The following is a 21,072-nucleotide window of genomic DNA, read 5'->3' as shown; positions in this document are numbered from 1 at the left end:
ACCCCCGCGGCGGCGCGTCCCTGCGCCCGGCCGCCACGGGGATGGGCGCCGCCGGGGTTAAACCCCCCAGCGCCCACCGCCACGGGCCCGCGGCTCAGTTAGAGGGGCTCATTACAGCCCTCGAGGAAGGCACACGAGCTGCTCAGTAGGTTTTTTCCGTGTTTATTGTATGGGGCCGCGGGTAGTACGTGCAGGCAGAAAACAACACAGAGATTTAATTAATTAAGAACAAGTTGATGAGCCGTGGCCAAAAAAACTAACCGTACAGTTTCACCCATTTCCTCTTGAGAGCAAGCGTTTGGCTGCGGCTGTGTCCAAGGCAGAGCCCGCAGGGTACCAGCGTGCCTGGAACAGGAGACGCTGAAGCTTGGAGCAGGACTGCAGGGGAAAACCAGGGCGCGGAGATAATGCAATTTTTTTCCATCATAATGAACACCACAGGACACAGTAACCCTTCAACTATAATTTTTTTTCTCCCCCTAAAATAGTGTTTATACAAAAAGCATTAACAGAGGAACGCTGAGTGAGCAGGAGCGCAGATGTTCATCTCCACAGATGAAATCTGACCAACTCTTTGAAAGACTGAAGTTTAAGTAATGGGGTGTTTTACTCAGGTACCATCTCAAAAGCAGAAAGGCTGAACTGCTACGACCATCATCAAAGACAGAGCATGGTCATAAGACTTTTTTTAAAGTATACAAACACACTGTAGGCAGAATACCTCACTCAGTCTTTTTTTTTTATCGTCCTGCTGGTCTTGCACTGTGATGGAAAGGGCACACAGCAGAAAAATCACCGGTTGGAGTCTGAACGTCTGCAAACCATCCCTAGTACAAATCAGTAACCAAACAAGAGTGAGTATTCTGAGATGCAAGTCAAACCTCCCATTTCACACAGTTCAATACAGATATATCGCAAACGTTTAAATAATTTCTATTACAAACATATTACTACTGATCTAGAAAACATAAAAGCTCTGGGAACACATTCTGATGGTCAAAGTTTTCTACCACCCCTTTTAGCAATAAGTATAAACAATGGCTTTGCCTTCCTAACTACCTCGTCCTAGGTCAAGTATAACGAAGCACTCAATAACAAAAAACCCACGTTTATTCAGCTTACAATCCAAAGCAAACGAGGACATTTTAAGATCAGTAGAGCCACTCTTCATCCATCTTTTGTTTCATCATTACATCGTAAGAGAAAACCGTAGCACAGAAGTGACATTTTCCTTCCACGTGACCAACTTATGCTGTGAGGGTCAGTAAGTCAGCAAGCACGAAGATAACAACATTCCAGTGGCAGGAATAAAAGCTCCTACGGTGCATGCTTCCAGATCCCAGTGAGGCATTCCTTACAGTACAAAACCCAAATACTTTTGTAGTCTTAAAAATGTATTTTATGATGTCAAATTTTCCAACTGCAAGTCACTTTTCTTTCACGTGCAAGGTACAGAGGAAAACATTAGTCACGCATTTTTATTTTCAGATACCCATCAAGAATGTACAGTAGGAAATAAAAATTCTTCTGCTTTTGATCTTACTTCATTGCCCCTCTCCAGCACTACTGGGTTTCCACACGCATAGTCTGAAGCGACTGCAGTGCCAGTTAATGGAAAAGTTAGCTTAAAGTGTGAGAAGTTTACTGTAATAATCCAATATTGCAAATACACCACCTTAACTGAAGGGTTTGATGTTCAAACACTTGTGGTATTTCCTCCATAAATGAATACAGATGTAATTAAACTAGTTGAAATCCTATGTAAAACAACGGACGTAGCGTGCTAAATAAATTAGGCTAAAGCTAGCACAAAAATTAATTGCAACGCAGCTCGAAGTAGTGTGTGATGCATGGCTTTATTTTCCCTTTTGTCTGCAAGACACATGCACGCTTCCCATTTTGATTCTCTAATGTTAGAACAAGCACTTTAAGGATATGCCTGATTTTAAAAAAAAGCCAAGACAAGTAGTAGAAAATGCATTTTATTTATATGGAAAAGGCTACATTTAGATTTGTAAAGGTCTGTGATAGTGTTATGTTGCCCACATGTCAAAAATCAGTTGTGAATAGCAACAAAATGGTTACATATCTTTTCTACGTAGCAGTGCAATTAGTTCACATTGCAATAAAATTAAGTCAAGTATGCAACAGAATCAAAACCAAGTGTTTCTCCATAAACGGCGTACAAAGAAGTACAGTGCAAAGATCATTTTTAGGTTTTAAGAAATCTGCAGTCAGTCTTTAGGATATCCTAACAGGTGGGATACTCCAATTATTTTCATTACTAGCAGTTGTATCATGTCAATACTGTGCACAAGCAAGTAAGTCTAAAATGAAATGACTTACGTGGTAAATAAAATACTTAGTCTATACAGTAAAAAAAAAATACAAATTATATAAGTGAACTAACAAAACGAAATCTGAACACACTCATGAAACAGACAACATACTTTAAGGACACACATACAGTATTCATCACATAAAAACAGCTACTTTTTCCAGCAAAAATAATTTGGTTGCTTTACAACTGCATTATGGATCTCGTAGTCTGAAGATGCAGGTGTCCCAAGTCTTAAAAACCATAATAAATGTCTTCTGCAAAGCGTACAAAGAGGATAAATATTCTTATCACAGTCATAAGGTTATTTTTGGAAGTTTGTTCTCCCTTGCTCCAGAAACACGCTTACGTGGGTGAAAAAAATTCAAGGGGCATCATGAGACATCGAAACAGTAAACTGTGCTCCATTTCCTTCTAATTTTGAAAAAAGCCTAGAATTTACAGTACTCTGTGGTATACGAAAAAGTCTTCACAAGTTTACATTGCATATTTCTGAGTCCATTCTCTCGCGTGTCTGTTGTATCTGTACGTGCAGAAAGAAGGCATTACAGTGAAGAGCTGTTAGTGATACACTGACAATGGCCACACGATTACTTAATACAGATGTTATCGAGCTTTTCACCTCTTAGCATTGATTCAAATAACGTTAAAACACTCTAAAAGCCAAAAAACATATACCCACTGTACGTTCAGTTTCTAAGGTTACCTATCAAAGAATTTTAGACTCAAACTCAAAACCAGTCTCACAGGTTTATATTAAAATATGTATCATTGCACATACTTAATTTGCATTTCACAACTGGTTCCCTTATTTCTTCCTTACAGGAATTTGTTGTTAATGATTCTTAAATGTGTATGTTGTTAACAGTCTGACAAAGTTCACACATTTTAGTTGCATAAAATTCAGTGTCATTAACTGGTTTTAGAAAGGGTGGGGACAGAAGGCACAATTTTTTTATTCTCCTTTCTGCAATTCAGAACCTGACAGGAAAATTTCCTGAAAAAGCATTTTTAACTAGATTTTAAGTCTTGGGTCTTTTCCTTCTGGTATGAAGCTGACTAGCGCTCCCAAAGGTAAATGCCCTTAGAGAGTCAATAACTCTCCCTCTGGTCCTCACATTTGTTGCATTCCACTCTTCAGCCTAGATTCACTTTCTTCTGGCTCCTCCAGAGAAAACAGTGACAAGTTTTTAAATCTTAAGATCAGTATAGCAACTCATGTACTAACTGGTTTTGTTCTTAAGAATATGCTATCATACACTTATGGTTGAAATACCCATAGATAAATGCTCAGGGGTAACCAGCCGTATCTTTAATGTCCTAAAACCAAGCTGAGATCAAAAAAATTTAATAGGTGATCAGCATAAGAAGATAAAGCTATCGTCAACACCACACGTTCTCTCATTTTCACTAGCAATGATTAAATTTCAAGTTTTGGTGACAGAGAAATATCCCTTGTTCACTTCCTTCATGAACAGGAGGCACAACAGCTGAAATCACTGTTAAGTAAGTGGATGGACAAAAGCTACGACACAAATGGGCAGAAGCTGAGGCACAACATCCTCAGCTCAAACGCTATCTGCTTTGCAGTACAAGCACCTCACAAGTGGGTTGTGTGACTTGATTGTATCGAACATGGAACTGTCAGAGAAAGGCCATTTCAGTAATTCTTACTCTAGGGAGAGAAATACTAGACCACACGCTTCCATCACAAACATTCCACAGAATCTGAAGCCAAGAGTCTAACAACTAAAATAGTTAACAGCAAGGTTACCAAAAAGCGGCTTAAGTACCAAGGATAAAAAGCCTGCCCCAAACTAAATCCATAACCTTTTCCACAGCTTGAAGATAAACCAGTGGTGGTTAGGCTGTCTATGGATGTGCTGCATGACTGTGACTGTTTAATTCATTGTCAAGGCCACCAGAAAGTTTGTGACAGATTCATTTTGGGGAAGGTTATTCCATTCTTGGCAAATTAGGACTGGATATATTTGGAAAACTTAGAGACTCCTGCTCCTTGTTTACTATCCTAAACTGATCTTGTGTTTCAGTCTCTCTTAATGCCACACACACCTAGAAAATCCACAGGTGCTAAAACCCTGTTACAGAAGACAGCTCAGGCCACGCTTATAGACTGTAGACTACATATAGACTGTAGGCTACATCCCGGATTGTGCTCAAAACACCTATAGCAGCAGAGTTCAACAAAATCTCCCCGTGGTAAGCAAAATAGTATTTCTTTCCTGGATCACTGATTCTGTAACCTTTTCCATGCACGAAGTTTGTAAGCCCAGGAGAAGCAGGTAGCTGATGTACCAGCAGAAAGCAGCAAAGATGGACAATCTCACACAGGTAGTATTTCCTCCATGGAATCGTTTGGAAAACATGCAGTCTAGTCTGTGGAATAAAGGGCCCGAGCTTCCTGCCACCCACCACTGCAACAACCTCTTAAGAAATCAGTACAAGCCTTAAAACCAAACTTTGGGAAATCCAGGTGGTTCTGCACTACAAGACCACAGAATAGATATTTCAGTCAGTATAGTACTTTTAGCGTTAAAACTCCTCCAATCAAAACCAGGTTTGGTCCAGAAGCATGTTAATGCTTCATTTATGTGCTGTCCATGTTACCTACCCAAGATCAGAAACTTCCTGCAAGGTCTACAGCTGTTCCAGAAAGTAAAAGAGGTTCTTTTTCTCTGTAAGATGCTGCAAATTGCAATAAATGTGACAACGGTTCTTAGCGCTAAAAAGAGCAGAATATTAGTCTGCCCCACATTTACAAAATTGTGTCAAAAACCTGTTTGTTGTTCATACCTAACATCTTACTAAAGGCACAGGTTTTACAACCAGAGTAGCACAGTAGCAACAAATAATTCATATTTGGGAATGATTTTTTCATGCAATGACAATAAACAACACAAAAGTGTGAAGGTTTTATACAATTTTAAGTACAAAAAACTAGTAAGTGTCCAACAGGTGTGTATGCCTACAGCTCGCCATTCCACTGGTCAGGATTTTCAAGATTTAAAAACCTAATCCTGTAGAAATCTATGAAAAGAGTATCTTCAAAAGTTAAGATAGAAGGTTGCGTAGCAGATAACCACCTGCAAGTCCCACACACATGAATATGTATATGTTATACTCACTTTTCTTTGTCTGACTTGTAGATCTGTGCAATATCCGGTACTAAAGGATCATCTGGATTAGGATCACAAAGTAAGGAGCATATGGACAATAAAACTAAATAAAAGAGACACTAGATTAAACAAGCTAGTTTGCTTTATTTCTATAATCCTTTTATATATTGCAGTACACTGAAGGAGGGGGGTAGGAGAGAGATTGGAAAGAGAATGCACATTAGCATTAAGATTTTACGCAGCAGTTCTGCTCAGAAATGTTTATATAGCATCATTTTTCTAGGTCCTAAGTAAACAACACCTAATAGTAGCCTAGAGAACTCGCAGTCCATGGACCTGTACCTTTTGTAATCATCTCTCTCCCTTATTTTAACCTATAAACATTATATGTAACTATGTAGTCTGTAGTTTGTTTAAATATTTGATCAATCTAAGCCCTGCCATCTACAATTATTTAAGATAACTAATATTGTTAATATTCCACTGCCATGCAATACTCTATTTGTGCATATCCTTCTCCACTTCTGTGCTGACAGTTGCTCTCTGCTTCATACGAACATTTCACTTAATTTGATACAAGCATGACTTCTGTTTTGGGAAAATACTTCACCAGCATTACATGCAGATACTCACTTATAATTCCATATTCATTTCCTGGTATTGAACCAAAGATGTTTGATTTTTCTATCATTTTCAGTCCATACTTTTCAGGCAATTTCCATTTTTATGCTCATAACTAATATGAATACAAGAGGACGCAGTTAAACAATTCTGAGCACGTTGTGAAAGGGGACTTGATGCTACAATAAGAATCTGCTCTAGAACAGGATTTTTTTCCTTGCTTTGTTGTGTTACAAGAGAGCCCACACTAATGCCTATTTCCAGCTGTAGCAAGTTCAAACCACTTCATACTGATATATTTCATTTCATTAAGTGCCAAATACACCAGTAATATTAGAAAATCAGGTTAGAATACTTGGTCACACCAATCAGAGGTGCTACCAGTATGTTGTAATCCTTTGATTCAGTAAAACAACAACTATAAAGGAGAAACTTCCATGAGCCATTGAGCTAATTCCCAGTTTATGAAATATGTAACGTGCAAGCACGTTAAAAGCACGTCAAATCAGAACACATAAGACCAGCAGAATGCTCCTCTTTATAACTGAAGGAACGCTCAAAAAGTGAAGACACTTACAGAAAAGTGCTGAAAATCTGAAAACTTAAGAGTTTTCCACGGTAAATGCCAACTGTTAAACATAAGTGCCAACTCTCATGTGCTAAATACCTTCTAAATAACTAGAAACAAGACAATTCTTGCTGAGCAATAAACCAACCAACCAATTTCTGCATAAAGCTGATACCAGCTACACACAAGATTAATGTCTCCAGCAATTACATGAGGAAACAGGATTAAACTTAGATTTTATTTAGCCTGTGAGACTACTGCACAGGGTTGTTGTGCATGAGCAGAGGTTGCTTGTCCAAGGAGGTGTAACAACTGCACTTGCATAGAGCAATTTCCATTGGACAAAGACTAATAATTTTTTCCTTGCTTGTACACCAAACGCGATGACACCGTTCTAAAAAAAGACACACAGCTTAGAGAGCTCTCAAGCAATAGCGAGCTGGGATACTGTTTAACCTTTTCAGTCACATGAGAACTTTCTGTAATATGACTAAGAGTGCGGCTAAGCACTTTGAAGATGGGTGAGAAAAACCAATGGGAGCACCCACATTTTACTCAGCTTCTGAAGCGACACAAAATGCCTACAACAAAAGAACTGCTTAACTGTAACCTTAACGTTCCAAAAATCAAGTGCCTGACTTGAGAAAGCTGAACTGCAGGACTAGAATATTTTAATAAATCTTCTACTGATTACTTTGAAAGCAGCCACATTTCAAAATACTCATCATACAGAAGAATGCAAACCAGAACAATCTATCTCATTTTAAAATAAAGTGTAATTAAGACCTTAGCCCAGGCAAGGATGCTCAGGCAACCCAAAGAGCCATCAATAAGCAATCAGGTAAGCCCACACACATCCGTATCAGGGTTTTCCATTTACATCCAAATTCGTTTGATTTTGAAGCTCTCTTCAGCAGTTTCTCCCCAGTTCCGCATGCACAGTCAGCTATAATGCAGAATTTGCATTTCAGGCAACAATAATCAGACGTTTATTATCTCACCCAACTCGTTTTAGAACACTTCTTTGCCATGCACATCGTATTTTACGTAATATGACACTTCAAATAAACTGTGCAAGATCTTGGATCATAACAAGAATTCCAGTGGAATTTGCCACTTCTGTAACATGCAGGATGAGTTCTCACTCCCACCCTTAGACAGTGCACTAATACAACAGAAAAGCGCCATGGCAGCGTATGCAACTCCATAAATCCATTCGCAAACCTGTGAGTTTACCTTTAGATACAGTCAGAGCAGGTGACCATTGCGATCTCAGGATATCAAGACAAATACTCCCATTACTGTTTATGTTTGGGTGGTATATTTTTGTTGTAAAAGCAATCTGGAATAAAAAAATAATGAAAAACAAGTAACATCAAATTCTGTTCATTACATTTGGAATCCTTAATGTTGTCCCTTCACTTCGAGTCACACTAGATCTGCCAACACAATTTATTGTACAGTCTTATCTGCTCATCCACTATGAACATGTATCCTAGTGCTGTCTTTTCTGGTTTTAACTTCCAAAATTAAGCCCCAAACAACTAAGAAACAAAGATATGACCAAAATATTGCGATAAGTTTTGAGAGAAAGGGCTTACCTTTGGTGGTTTGAAAGGATAGTCTGTTGGAAAGTGTACTGTGAGAAAAAAAACTCCCCCTTGATACGCACTATCAGGCTGGAAAAAACAAAACAAAACAAAGAAAACACATTAATATATTTCAGTTACTTGTAGCTTCCCTGCTGAACACAGATAACCTCCCAAAGCTGTGAATATCTTAGAAAATACATTTTTTTCCCCAGTACACAGCCCATGCAGTGGGCCATGGCCCACTATGGGCTGTGTACTGGGAAGGCACAGAGGGAATTGAAGCCTCCCACTGGCCTGCGGAGCTAAAGTAGAGCCAATCATGGCTACTACTGCAGTGGCCCAACATGGCAACCGAGTGCTGCTCTTTTTGGGGAGAGAAAGGGAGGGAGCAGTGTTTGACTGGTGGAGCTACAAAACTGCTGCTCCATCAGCTCCAAACTGGCTCCCTCCTCAGTATCTGGGCTGCGAGGTGCTCCTGGAGCTCAGCTCCACCACACCGAGGGGAACATGAAACCCAGAGCAGGTCTTCCAAATCCTGTCTCTGTGCAACACCACAGCTGCTCTGATCCTCCTCCAACCTTAAGCTACAAATATACTTACCTTAAGAAGTGGTTTCTCTTTGCAGATGCAAAGAGTAGGATTTTCCAACATAATTCAGTTGATCATGATGACATCAGGGAGTTTTAAAACACACAACATCTTTGTGACCTGTACAAATCTGTGAACATGCATTTTGTTAGAGAACATGTGCACAGGTTTACGTCCAGGTTGCACACAGTTAATAGATAGAAATAACTTTGTTGCAGTCATCTGTTGAGGAAATCCTTCATATTTATCAACTAGAAAAATGAGAGAGGAAGTCTCACTGCTAAATGACAGAGAGCAGTGCTGCAATTTCTGATTAAGGGAAGGAGAAGAAAACCTCTCCCATTACTTGGTAAGTTTAAAACAGCAGCACAGAAATCCAATCTCAACAAAGCCTCAGAATATCAAGGTTTTGGGTTTTCATATGGATGCAAAGGCAGGCTGTTTTTTAAATAAAATGTTTACCTTGGAAATGAGCAAAACCTACAGTTTTAGATATGGATATAAGAGGTAAAGTCACAAATGGTCCACTAAGACATGCTGTCTTACACACCCAAAATGCAGACAGCGCTGCAATGTAAGGCAGGTTATATATAGTACTGCTAAGAAGTCAGTGTTAGGTAACATCGGAAGAGATTGCCACTGTACTTCCAATGAGGTTTGAAAGAACTGCTTGCTCGTATGCATACTAAATGGGTTTGTCAAAGTTAAAATAAGCTGAAGATGAGACAAGTTCGGTGTCAGACAGAAGGCAAAGTGAAGTCACAGTGTGTTTTGTGAGCAAGGTATATAAAACAAAGTGATGATGCCCACAGACGGAGGTTACCTTACTTCCACACCTGGGAAGTGAATTCTGAAGGTAAACTTTAGCCCTATGCTTCCCTCAGGCCATCGGGAGACATACAGCGTTGTGCATTCCTATCCCCTTATATTACCAAGATGAAGGATTAATATCCTGATGGCATTCTTTTCTTGTATCTCAGCAGGTATGGCTGAGAAAGGTTGGCAAGAGATGCTCATTCATATCCTTAACTAGAGAAATCTGAGGAACCTGAAGCAAAGAAAAGAATATTTTCCACTACAAAATATGAAAGATGAATCACAAGCTGGAAGGAAAAATGGAATTTAAGTCGGGATTTATGTGCCAGTATTTCCCAGTATTTCCCTTACTCAGGTGATCAGAGTCATTGAGGACAGAGACAATACTGGTGGCAATCAGCATGTAAGCTTTTGTTAACTCTTCACTTCTTTGCTGTTTTGCCATTCACATTTAAGCAATGCAGAAGGGAATGGGTCAGAATGACTTTGTGAAAGAACACAGTTAGAAAAATGGAAAAAGCATTAGTATCCTACAGAAAAACTTGGTTGCTGCTGGGCCATTGACAAGTTGGACAACAGACTCCAGCATACCACTGGCAGATTAGTAACTGATCTTTTGCTGCTTCACAGCAGCTGTGCTGAAAATGCAGAACCAGTCTCAAAGCAGTCACAATTCCCCTCTTCTCCACCACATGATGCTGCATCTTCATGGATTAAGTGTCATCTCAAGATTTCAACTCGCACAGTGATTCAGCTCACCAACCTGAACCAGAGACGACTCTTTCCAAATTAATAAGTCCAGGAGGAAAACACCAGGAATACAAACTCCTTACCATGATATTAATAAACATCCTTTCCCCTTAGGTCATGTTGCTGTTTATTCTTTTTGATAAAACCCTTTTGAGTTTTCCTTTCAAACTTTCTGTTCTTAGGCTTTATTGTCCTTTCTTATGTCATTTCCTTGACAAGACTTATAAAAGGGGTCTTTAGAGATCTCCCTCAACCCAAGGAAAGCAGACCTTTGTCACACAAAACCCAAAGTACCCACAATTGCTGGTCTACAGTTTGCAAAAGCCATCTGTTTTTGTCAGAGCCACATCACAGCCATCAAACAAGCTCTACCTAAAAGCCTCAAAATCACCTTTGTTTACAGTTACCAACTTTAACACTGGATTACACCCACTCTTCCTCCTTTCAGATGGATGAATCTTCCAAAATTGAAATTATCATCTTTGAAAAGCAGGCTTCTCACTTTGCAGCCCACATCACCAATTCACAGCACCCCTCACTTCATGAAGAGAACGGATTTTTGAACAGTTACAGGAAGAAACTAGTACCAGACTACTAAGAACAACAATATGACCCTAAATCTTTAATTTGCACACAGCACAGCTGAATTTGACTGCCGTGTTTACAGAAACCCAAGTGAATCCTCCATAACAAAAAGGGAAACGAGGTCTACTTTCTAAGGGGCATGAATTATATACTTACAGGTCCCATAATTGTTGCTTGCCAATGAAACACTGGAAGTCAAAAAAGATAGAACAATTAGAGATTTTTCCGAGCTCTTTTGTAAGCTAAAGAAGGTCAACTGTGACAGTGTACTACAAAGAGCTTACAGTCATCTCCAACAGGTCCAGCAGAACAGTGGGCTGGTGGGTCTCGCTGCAGATCACTTAGTTCCTATAAGAAAGACACAAATATTTGAAAGACATCTACATGAACCTACACACCACTCAGCAGCATCACTTCAAAAGTGAGAACGCAAAGAGATTACATTAAATACACCTGTGGTATTTTTAAATAAATCAACACTTGAAATGCCCATTGATACTGAAAGGGTTTTTTTGCCAGATAGGTCTGCAGCTAAAGACAACACTGTGCTATAAATAAATATCTGAAAGTATTTAAGAGTTATAGCCACGTTCATAAAAAGCTGGATATATGGAAGTAGAAAAAAAAAAGAAGAAAATGAAGGGTTTCTTGATTTGTCTGTAAACTTACTGCTTAATTTAGAAATTTATGTGCTGACAGTTCCTTTAGCTTTTGATTTTACAAAAGCTTCTTGTATTCACCTAATCTATGTACACTAGCCGAGTTAAACTAGCTCATAAAATGCTTGCAGTCTGCCTAGAGATGATATATGAACATAACATAAAGGTTCCTAAGTAAACTAGAAAATAAAGGAAAGATGTTAGCTTTACACCTTATTTAACATACCTTGATTTAATTCCCTGCATGCTTTTTTTCAAAATGCCTACTGAAAAACTCCCAGGAAAGATGAAATTTAAGAGAAGCATTCAGAGAAGCTTTTGCAGATCAACAGATTTATATCTCTTACAGGAGTCCACACAGTTCCAAATAATTTAAAATTATTTAATTACACAAAACCAGCTCAGCTTGTAATCTAATTTATCATCACTACATCAAATGCAAAACAAGCCAGGCATTAATGTTGGTTCATTTTCTTCATTTAATTCAATATACCACTTTTGATGTCTGAAATTTTACTGTACAACAAACAACTTTTTTCCAATTCTAAGCTGATAGGAACTGTGCTGTGATAAGTTTAACAATTATGTGTAAATACTTCCATTGAAATCAGCTAAAAGATGTGCTAAACCACTGTTCCTAAGTCCCTCAAGTAATTACTCAAAACATACACATTTAAGTCAACAACAGACATAAGCAGGCCTGCAAGTATCTCCTTGATTTTAGCATAAGGAGTAACAGTGGAAACATTTCTACCCAAAAAATCATTACTCAAGACAACTACTTCCAAAATCAAGGTTTAAATCTGAACTAAGTTTAACTCAAGTGTAGAATTTGTGTACGTAGCATGATGAGACCTCACGTACAATTGGAAGGGTTAAAATTCTGCTCTTCTCAACAGCTGTGATATATTTATCCATTTACAACATCCAGTGAACATTTCAACTCGCACAATTCTCTCTTTGAGGGACCCAGTTTACCATGGACCTGGCACCTAAATTCAGGCACACTTCTTACAGGTCCACTCTTGGCCCTGAATCAAAGAAAGGCACCGCGATGTTATCTTGAGCCAGGCAATAGAGTAGTAATATTCTACTTGCTCCAAAGTCACTCCTCACAATTTTTGCGATTTAAAATAAACGAGACAGTTCTTTGATATATACTGAAACACCTCAGGTTGCCAACTAGCGTTACTTGTCTGCCCTCAGCGTTATTCTGCTGGTGAAATTGTATATGCTGGTCCAGAAACAACACTCCGGGCTAGACTTTGACTAATAAAGGCAATAGCAAAACCCCTTAAAAGTGCAGTTCCCTTTTTAATCGGAGGATTCAAATTTCACTAAGGGAGCGATACAGAGAGCCAGTAATCTATGCAAAGCCAAGCCCTTGCCAGTACATGAAGGGAGTCAACAAGTCTCAGGTTTCCAGGAGTCACAAGAGTTGTAACAGGCCTTACCAGCAGCAGAGCTGTTACAGCCACTGTCTACTCTCATTTGCAACTCAAGATCTAACCTAGAAAGAGAAGATTAAGTCTTGCACACACACTCAAAAAAGTCAGCTAAACAAGACTATTAGCCAAACCAGAGAACTCGAAGTCTAAAAATCACTTGTTTTATAGCAGTCATGGCTGGCTACTAAATGAAAGACAACGACGGGAAAAATATGTAGCTTAAACTCTTCAGAAAGTCTCTAAAATACATGCAAACATTCCCTTACGCACATGCAAACTGCTAGGCAAGCACTTGATTTTGGAGTCGCAAGTCTATAACAGTATCTTTACACCCACAAAACCCACACAAATTTGTTTTCATTCATATGTACATACGTACTTCAAAATTGGTAGGAACTGGGCAAGGCTCCTCAGGTATACACTTTCAATTACTTCAGGCTAAAGGCACTGAACTTTGTCCGTGATTAAAAAAACCCATGTTTTTAATCAGACCTCGATGAGATCCAAAACTATCAACTCCTGTTATTAGTATTTCCCTAATAATGATGGAAAGGCTCTCTTCAAGCAACTTCACTAAATGAGAGCAATGTTCACTGATACATTGAGAGAGCTTCTGCAACCAGGAAACAAAGCCAGACCAAATTTCAAAATCCTGACAGAGCAAATTCAAGCCCTATTTTCCAATCACAAGAAATAATGTACTGAAGCTAACGTGGTTTAAAAATACAAATGGTAACGTGATCAAACTTTGGAAATTGAGTTTGACAGTGTTAACAGTTTGAGCCTTTACGTACAGAAACTCAGACCAAGGTGTGATAAAAACAAAGAACTACTCAGCTTTATACTGTTAATGATGCTGTTTAAGCTTCATATTCAAAGCAAAATTATCTGGAGAACTGCAAGATTTAGGCTTCAAGCTTTCCTGTATCTTTTGAAATGGTGCGAGGAGATAGTCAGAATGTCCCCTGTGAGTCAGATTGACTTGCCAGTGTCCAGAGCCGAACACTGCAGAACAGTTGTGATGATCCTCTTGAAAAAGTAGATGTAGAAAAACTGCTTCATGACTTTACGTATTTGCAAAAGAATGAGATGCTGAATACAAGAATTCCCTGTACAAAGCAGCAAAGCTGCTCCTCACAACAAGCCCAAGACCTTGCTGCGTCAAGAGACAAGGCTGGAGAGTTACAAAGCACCATGTGCTGAAACCTCACCAAGAAGTGCAAGAGAACTGCATGTAAGGCGTTACACAGTCAACACTAACGATTTCCCTGTAATTTTAAGTTAATTGGTTCCAGCAGTTTTGTCCATTTTTTATGGATTATCATTATATAGCTGCATGATGCAGGTCTGGTTACTCCAAGGCCTTGTCTACACCAATATTTTTAGTCTCTGGTATAGAAAATGTTGGTGCAGGACTTTGCTGTACGTAGGCTTACAAACAGGATTGTATAACTGTGTAACAGTTATTGTATAACCACCAGGATCTATAACTCAAAGCAGTGCAGATCCAGTTTCAAAAGAGAAACTCAACACTACAAACCGCAGTGTACGCCGGTGCAACATCTTTTACGAAAATACACAGAATCAAAATTTTGTCTGCAAGAGATGCAAACAGAAGTATCAGTTATTTCAAACACTGGTGAATGTCACAGCATAAAAGCATCTATCGAGAGCCCCAACACATGCCACACTACTCCAGTACAGCCAGGATAAACTTGTATGGAGAAAGCAGCTAGGCTGAGGACAGCAGTAGGAATAAATCTCCTAATCCGCTCAAACATAGGAAATGTTACAGAGTAGAACAGAATACTGTTAATTCTATACCTCTAACTGGTTGCAATGAATGGGTGCTACAGCTATTTCTCCTGTTTGTAACTGCAGCACAGCAGCAGAGCACAAAAGCAAGCAGGCTCCGTGACCAGGTGTAGCTACTAAAGGAACAGTAGCGTAAGGCTACAAATGCTGAACAACAATTACTGGAGATGGGCACAGCAAAGCCTCCAGATGATCACCTTTCATTGCACCACACACACTGTACAACAGCCCCGCGGGCAGCACGAGGCAAAAATTTAACAATCAATGGATGTAAAACACAGGCTTTGGTAAGCTATAAATGCTAGAAGTATTTCTGAATGTGCAGACTAGTACTCAGTGTCAAATTATAATACAGGATGTATTTCATAAAAGTATAAAGTTGGTGAAGACTGGAAGGGCAGTTTAACACTCATGCTTCATGAGCAGTCAGGCTTCTCTCCTAAAAAGCTACTGGAACAAGATTGTAAAGGATACTTTGATAACAAGGAGATAAATATTCTCAGCACAGTACTCACGGACACTCAACGGCTATAAGCATGAGTCGGAACAAAATAAAAAGCCCTAAAAATGTCTCCTTTTTTCAGTTAAAAAAAAAAGTGAGAAAAAAAAGACTGCAGACTATCAGAAGCCCAAAATAAACTGCAGGCAGCATCACTAAAAGCTATTTTAATTCTCTAAGTGACACAAAACCACAACCAGAGCTCTTTTCCACACCGTTATTTAAAATATAGGCTTTTATATTTGCCAGCTATGTTCTTCATTTCTTGCACAAAGTGCACTGCAGACCACAGACTCACTTCCTACCAACTTCATGCATACACTGCTGCTGTTATATTAATGTTTGGAACCATCTGTCAAAAATACCCCAGTGATTATACTTGGACTAGTTAAAGGATTCTCTGTTCTTCATAAATTTGGTAATTGCAAAGCAAATATTTATCACAACATTTCTCAATAGAAAGTTAAGCCTTAGTTATAGAGTATGCCTTCTATTTTTATACATTGTTTTAATACAAAAAATATCGCTGTGATGTCACAGCTGATGTTTTGAAAGAAAATTAAAAATTTTATATTACAGATCCAAAAAAGAAGTCTCCTTAGTATGTTTATTACCATCCAAATACAGCATGTGACTCAACAGTTTAAAGTCAAAACCTAAACCACAAAGATTGATAAAATTTTGTTTACTGAGTCAATTTACTATAACAAAGTAACAAAAGTTATTTTCAATATAAATATTCGAGTCTGTATGTCCTGTTACTCTATGCATATACAAAACACATACTGAAACACACAGACATATATTTCATTGACGTATCTAAATGTTTGAATGCTTCTATTCTTTGAGTTGTGGGAGAAAAACAATCAAGCACTATGCACCAAGATAAAAAACAACAGCTATTTTTAAACCAGTCTTCAAATGTGTCAGAAAGTAGTTCGTCACTGGTTTCAAAATCTCTTCTAAATCCATTTTTTTATGCCTGTAACAAAATTAAATACTGGTTTTGTACGTATTTCAGAATAGCTTGAGCCATTAACAAGCGTAACATCAACCCCTCATTAACACTAGAGGAGCACCCCGAAGTACAGGATTTATGATGAAAACAATCTCCTCAGGAGACAGGACAGCAAACTTGCAATTAGATACGTAAACAAGGGATTCTGAGCAGGAACCTCAGAAAAATGGCTCTGCACAGAACTGACCTGCACGCTGCCTTACATAACCTGGCAGCCTGAATTATTTCCTACTTTCCACAAAAGCTGTGGTGTCTCAATTTCCAGAGGCAGCAACAATAAAGGCTTCTTTGCAGAATACCCCTTCCCAACTGAAACCTACACTATTTGTTTTGTTTTCATAACATGCAACATTTGGAATCTGCAATGCCCACAAAAACGTGGGTTGTTCTTTCATTTGTGCGTCACAGAGAAGCAGCTCTGGCCCCAAAGAACATTTATTCTACCTCACACACAGAGCCCAGCCTAAAGTTTTTGACAGTGTAGAAATATACTGCCTCTCTTTCGTGCTACAGCAGAGTAAATCACTGACAAGGTAAACTAATACAGGCTGCTCAGCTTAAGATTAATAAGTATCCCCCATAAGAATCCCCCATCCTTCCAAGAACTCCGCGATGAATTTGTCACAGAGGTGGCACTGATGGCTGTGCTTACACTGCAGGGCTTCGTGTCCTCACTGCTCCTCTGCCCTCAGCACTGAGTTGATACACTCATGTGCAATGATCAGCACATTCGTTATTCAGTTGCTCATAGTTTAAGAAAGCTCCCAAGCACAATACTTTTTTCTGTTATTAGTGTATAGTCTTGAAGTCTGCAGGCTGTCCTCCTTTGAGGAGTCCCTCAAGGCAGATCCATGAAAGATGGGATGAAACCACACAGATCACAATGGCAATACTATTCAGAAACTGGGAGTCCCGAACAGTCTGAGACAAAAAATGCTTACTAACATTTCTACATCTATCATCCTGAACACATATATTCAAAATTATTGTGAACACACACTCAAACTTGCCATCAAAATCCCTTAGCTGTGTTAAAGGAGAAGTCTGAACCACCCTAAAACCACCCAAGCTTAACTTGAGACAGTATGTCTAGACTGACAAGCTCCCCAGTAATACCATTGTGTTTTCTGACAGCGCTTTGTTCTCCAAAGAGTTCCTCCAGGCACTCTGTGAAACTATGAAGTCCTTACAGCATTCCCCCTACTCCAGATCTTATCCCTTCCTACCCTTGAGATACAACACAGCTATCAACCTTTACAGCCACTCTGAAACATCAGGAAGTTAGATGGGATAAACACACTATCATACAAAGACATTTCCTAACTTTCAGGAAAGCTCTACGTATTACAGTGACATCAAGACAGTTTCTCTTTTCAAACTTTTCCCCTTCATTTTAACTTTCTGTTTGAAACAATCCTATTTCCTTGCCACTTCTCTACTGCTGCAGTGGCACGCTGCTGGCCAAATCCCTCTAGTAGTATTTTTTTTCTTACCCTGGAAAGGCAGCAGTCATTTCTGCAGCAAACTAGAAGCAAGAGGCAATCAGTTATGAACTCTCAGAAGAGTTCTCAGCTCTTCTGTAAGGTCCTTCCCTGATAATCTCTTCGTGTTTCAGATAGAAGTTATTGCATAACCAGGAAATCTTACACTACCTTGAAGTCAGCATCCTGGTAAGCATTTCTTCACTGTCAAAGAGTAGAAACAGAATCTAATAAGGCTAACAGGATGAAAGATACTCTTTCATAAATAGTTTACCCATAATTTCATACCTATTGAACACAAAGTTTTTAAATGCCACGCTAAAGAAAGCTGTGGCTTTCCAGTACATATGGAAGCCTCTAAAGCAGAAAGAAAAGTTACACCGGGAATGTGGTAAGAGAAAAACAATCCTGTTCTATCAGGACCTCATTTGGAAGCCCACAAACTACCACTCCATCTCAAAAACACTACAAGGTTACCAGACTTTCCGCTTGCTCTTTGTCTGTTCACCTTGGCAGAATGAAACTGAACAAGAGGGAATAAAAGGTATTCAGAACAATCCTTTTCTTAGAAATGCAAGGGTAAGGAGATACTCAAAGAAAAGGTAGGAAATTGAAAAGCCAAGAAAACACAAAGCATTTCCATAATACGTAGAAGCATGACGGAACTCACTGCTAGAGAAAAATCACTGTAGGCATTTATTAATATTTGATACAATGTTCAAATGCAACATTCATAACAAATACGTGATATTAAGTAACACAAATCTCCCCTAATTACCTGTAAAGGCATAATAATGTTTGTAGCCTGAGACCTAACTACCAACTTCTGGTAGAAATCCACACAAATAACTTCAGACCTGTTGTAGGGTATGCCAGACCTGCTCGCTGCAGGGTTAACGGGTCGTTATAGAATTCTATTGCTGTAATGCCAACATTTTTCAATAGCAAGAAGGAATTCAGAATGAGAAGTTAAAGCACAGTCACTAAACTAGGAGAGCACAAACGCCAACTAAACGTGTCGTGTCAACAGCAACAAAACACCACGTATTCTATAACACGGCCAACGCACTAACGTTAACTCAACTATGTTTACCATCCATAACGCTTTTTTTATCTGTGCTGTACAAGACCAGTTAGGTCTTGCCAAACAACACAAATATAGAAATTTACTCCACAATTAAAACAAATTTACAAATATTACCCCAAAACTCTCCAGCTGGGCTATGTTCAGGGGTCATACCAAGCAGTGGGCCGACAGCGGTTCCTAATGTGGAAAACCACTCAGGCACAGAGCTAACTGAGCTGGGCGCAACGTTTTGGCAGCAGATCCCTCACTTACACCTCTACTAAAGATAACCCGTTAACACAATTTCGCCTTTCAGCCGCTACTTCGCAGCCACGCGGCTTCGGGGTTTGTTAACCACAGTTTAAAACACTGACTGAGGTGGGGGGGCCTTGAAGGGTCCCGAAACAAGGGGCTGTCTGCCAAGGGGACGGACAAGAGCTGCCCTTCACCTCACACCCGCACCGCGCTGGGCCTCTCCGCCCCCTGAGGCGACCCCGCGGAGCCGGGGGAGGGCAGCGGGGACACGGAAGGGGGAAGGCCGGGCCCCAGGCGGGGACAAGGGCTCCCCGCGACGCCTCCCGCTGAGCCGCGGCCCGGCCCGCCGCACCCTCCACCCCCCGCCGGGCAGCAGCGGGGCGGAGGGCCCTTCCCGCTCCCCCTCACCGGCGGCTCGGCCCCACTCACTTTCTGTATCCGCTTCAGCGCCATGGGAGCGCGGGGCGGGCGGCGGCGACAGGGAGCGCGGCCGGGGCGGGGCGGGGCGGGCGGGGAACGGCATCCGCGCGCGCCGCGGGAGGCGGGACGAGAGGGAGGGAGGGAGGGAGGGGCGGGGCGCGCGCCCGGCCCTTTGTGTCCGCCTGCGCCTGCGCAGCCGCGGGGGGCGCCGGGAAGTGCAGTCCGTGGGGAGCGCGGCGGCGCTGCTGCCCCCTGGCGGCCGGAGGTGCGCACTCCCCCCGCCCCGCGCCAAGGCCACGTCTGAGACACTTAAAATATTTTTCCTTTATACCGGCACTTAAAATTCAGTGTATTTTGTGAGTGGGCTTTATTTTGATCGCGTCCTCTCCCCCTGTGAATTCTGTGGATGACTGGGAAACTCAAGTACTGTTAGGCCGTATGCGTTCAAAGAACAACAGGGGTTTGAAGGTCACCTCCTTTGCAGGCACAGCGAGATGCAAAAAGGAGGAAACCAAACACGTGGAGCTTCAGAGTTATGGCACCTGCGTGTCAGTAAAAGCCAGATGTCACAGTTGGGCTCGATGATGTTAAAGGTCCTCTACAATCAAAACAATTCTATGATTGGGCTGCATCACCAGCAGCACGGCCAGCAGGTTGAGGGAGGTGATTCTGCCCCTCTGCTCTGCTCTCATGAGACCCCCCCTGCAGTGCTGTGTCCAGCTCTGGGACCTCCAACATCAGAAGGACACGGAGCTGTTGGAGCGAGTCCAGAGGAGGGGCACGAAGATGATCCAAGGGCTGGAGCACCTCTGCTATGGAGACAGGCTGAGAGAGCTGGGGTTGTTCAGCCTGGAGAAGAAAAGGCTCCAGGGGGACCTTCTAGCACCTTCCAGTACCTGAAGGGGCTACAGGCAAGCAGAAGAGGGACTTTTTACAAGTGCATGTAGTGACAGGACAAGGGGGAATGGTTTTAAACTGAAAGAGGGGAGATTTAGATTAGATATTAGGAAGAAATTCTTTGCTGTGAGGGTGGTGAAACACTGGCCCAGGTTGCCCAGAGAAGCTGTGGCTGCCCCCTCCCTGGCAGTGTTCAAGGCCAGGCTGGATGGGGCTTGGAGCAACCTGGTCTGGTGGAAGGTGTCCCTGCCCGTGGCAGGGGGGCTGGAACTAGATGGTCTTTAAGGTCCCTTCCAACCCAAACCATTCTGTGATTCTACGATTCACGATGCTGTACAAAAGGAGCAGGGGAGGTGTGCTGACTGTCAAGTAGGTCCCAGACTTGCAAGTCTTTAATCAAGCACAGGACTCTAAAAATAACTTTTTTGATGTAAGTAAATTACTTTTTTTAAGTAAGTAAAGACCAGTAATTCTCACATCAATACCCGAGCTTGTGAGGGTTAAGGCAGCTATTAGCAC

At 40.8% G+C, this 21,072-nt stretch overlaps 1 protein-coding gene across 4 annotated transcripts; it reads right to left on the bottom strand.

Moving 5' to 3' along the window:
* Window positions 1-146: 146 nt before the first annotated feature.
* UBE2D1 (ubiquitin conjugating enzyme E2 D1) lies at window positions 147-19,741 on the bottom strand. 4 transcript variants are annotated; one of them, XM_068416540.1, is made up of 7 exons: window positions 19,666-19,741; window positions 11,280-11,343; window positions 11,152-11,183; window positions 8,266-8,343; window positions 7,901-8,006; window positions 5,485-5,578; window positions 147-2,861 (listed from the first exon to the last, which is right to left on the bottom strand). In XM_068416540.1, the coding sequence occupies exons 1-7, from the start codon at window positions 19,687-19,689 to the stop codon at window positions 2,816-2,818; spliced, it is 444 nt and encodes a 147-aa protein (XP_068272641.1). In that variant the 5' UTR covers window positions 19,690-19,741; the 3' UTR covers window positions 147-2,815. The 4 variants fall into 4 exon arrangements, with proteins under 4 accessions (XP_068272641.1, XP_068272644.1, XP_068272643.1 ...); XM_068416543.1 differs by lacking the exon at window positions 19,666-19,741 and adding an exon at window positions 17,928-17,994; XM_068416541.1 differs by lacking the exons at window positions 147-2,861; window positions 5,485-5,578 and adding an exon at window positions 5,611-7,610.
* Window positions 19,742-21,072: the final 1,331 nt, after the last annotated feature.

The sequence above is a fragment of the Nyctibius grandis genome, chromosome 20 (genome assembly GCF_013368605.1).
Source record: "Nyctibius grandis isolate bNycGra1 chromosome 20, bNycGra1.pri, whole genome shotgun sequence".
Lineage (NCBI taxonomy): Eukaryota > Metazoa > Chordata > Aves > Nyctibiiformes > Nyctibiidae > Nyctibius > Nyctibius grandis.
Note: the sequence above shows the minus strand (reverse complement) of the source record. Positions and strands in the feature narration are given on the sequence as shown.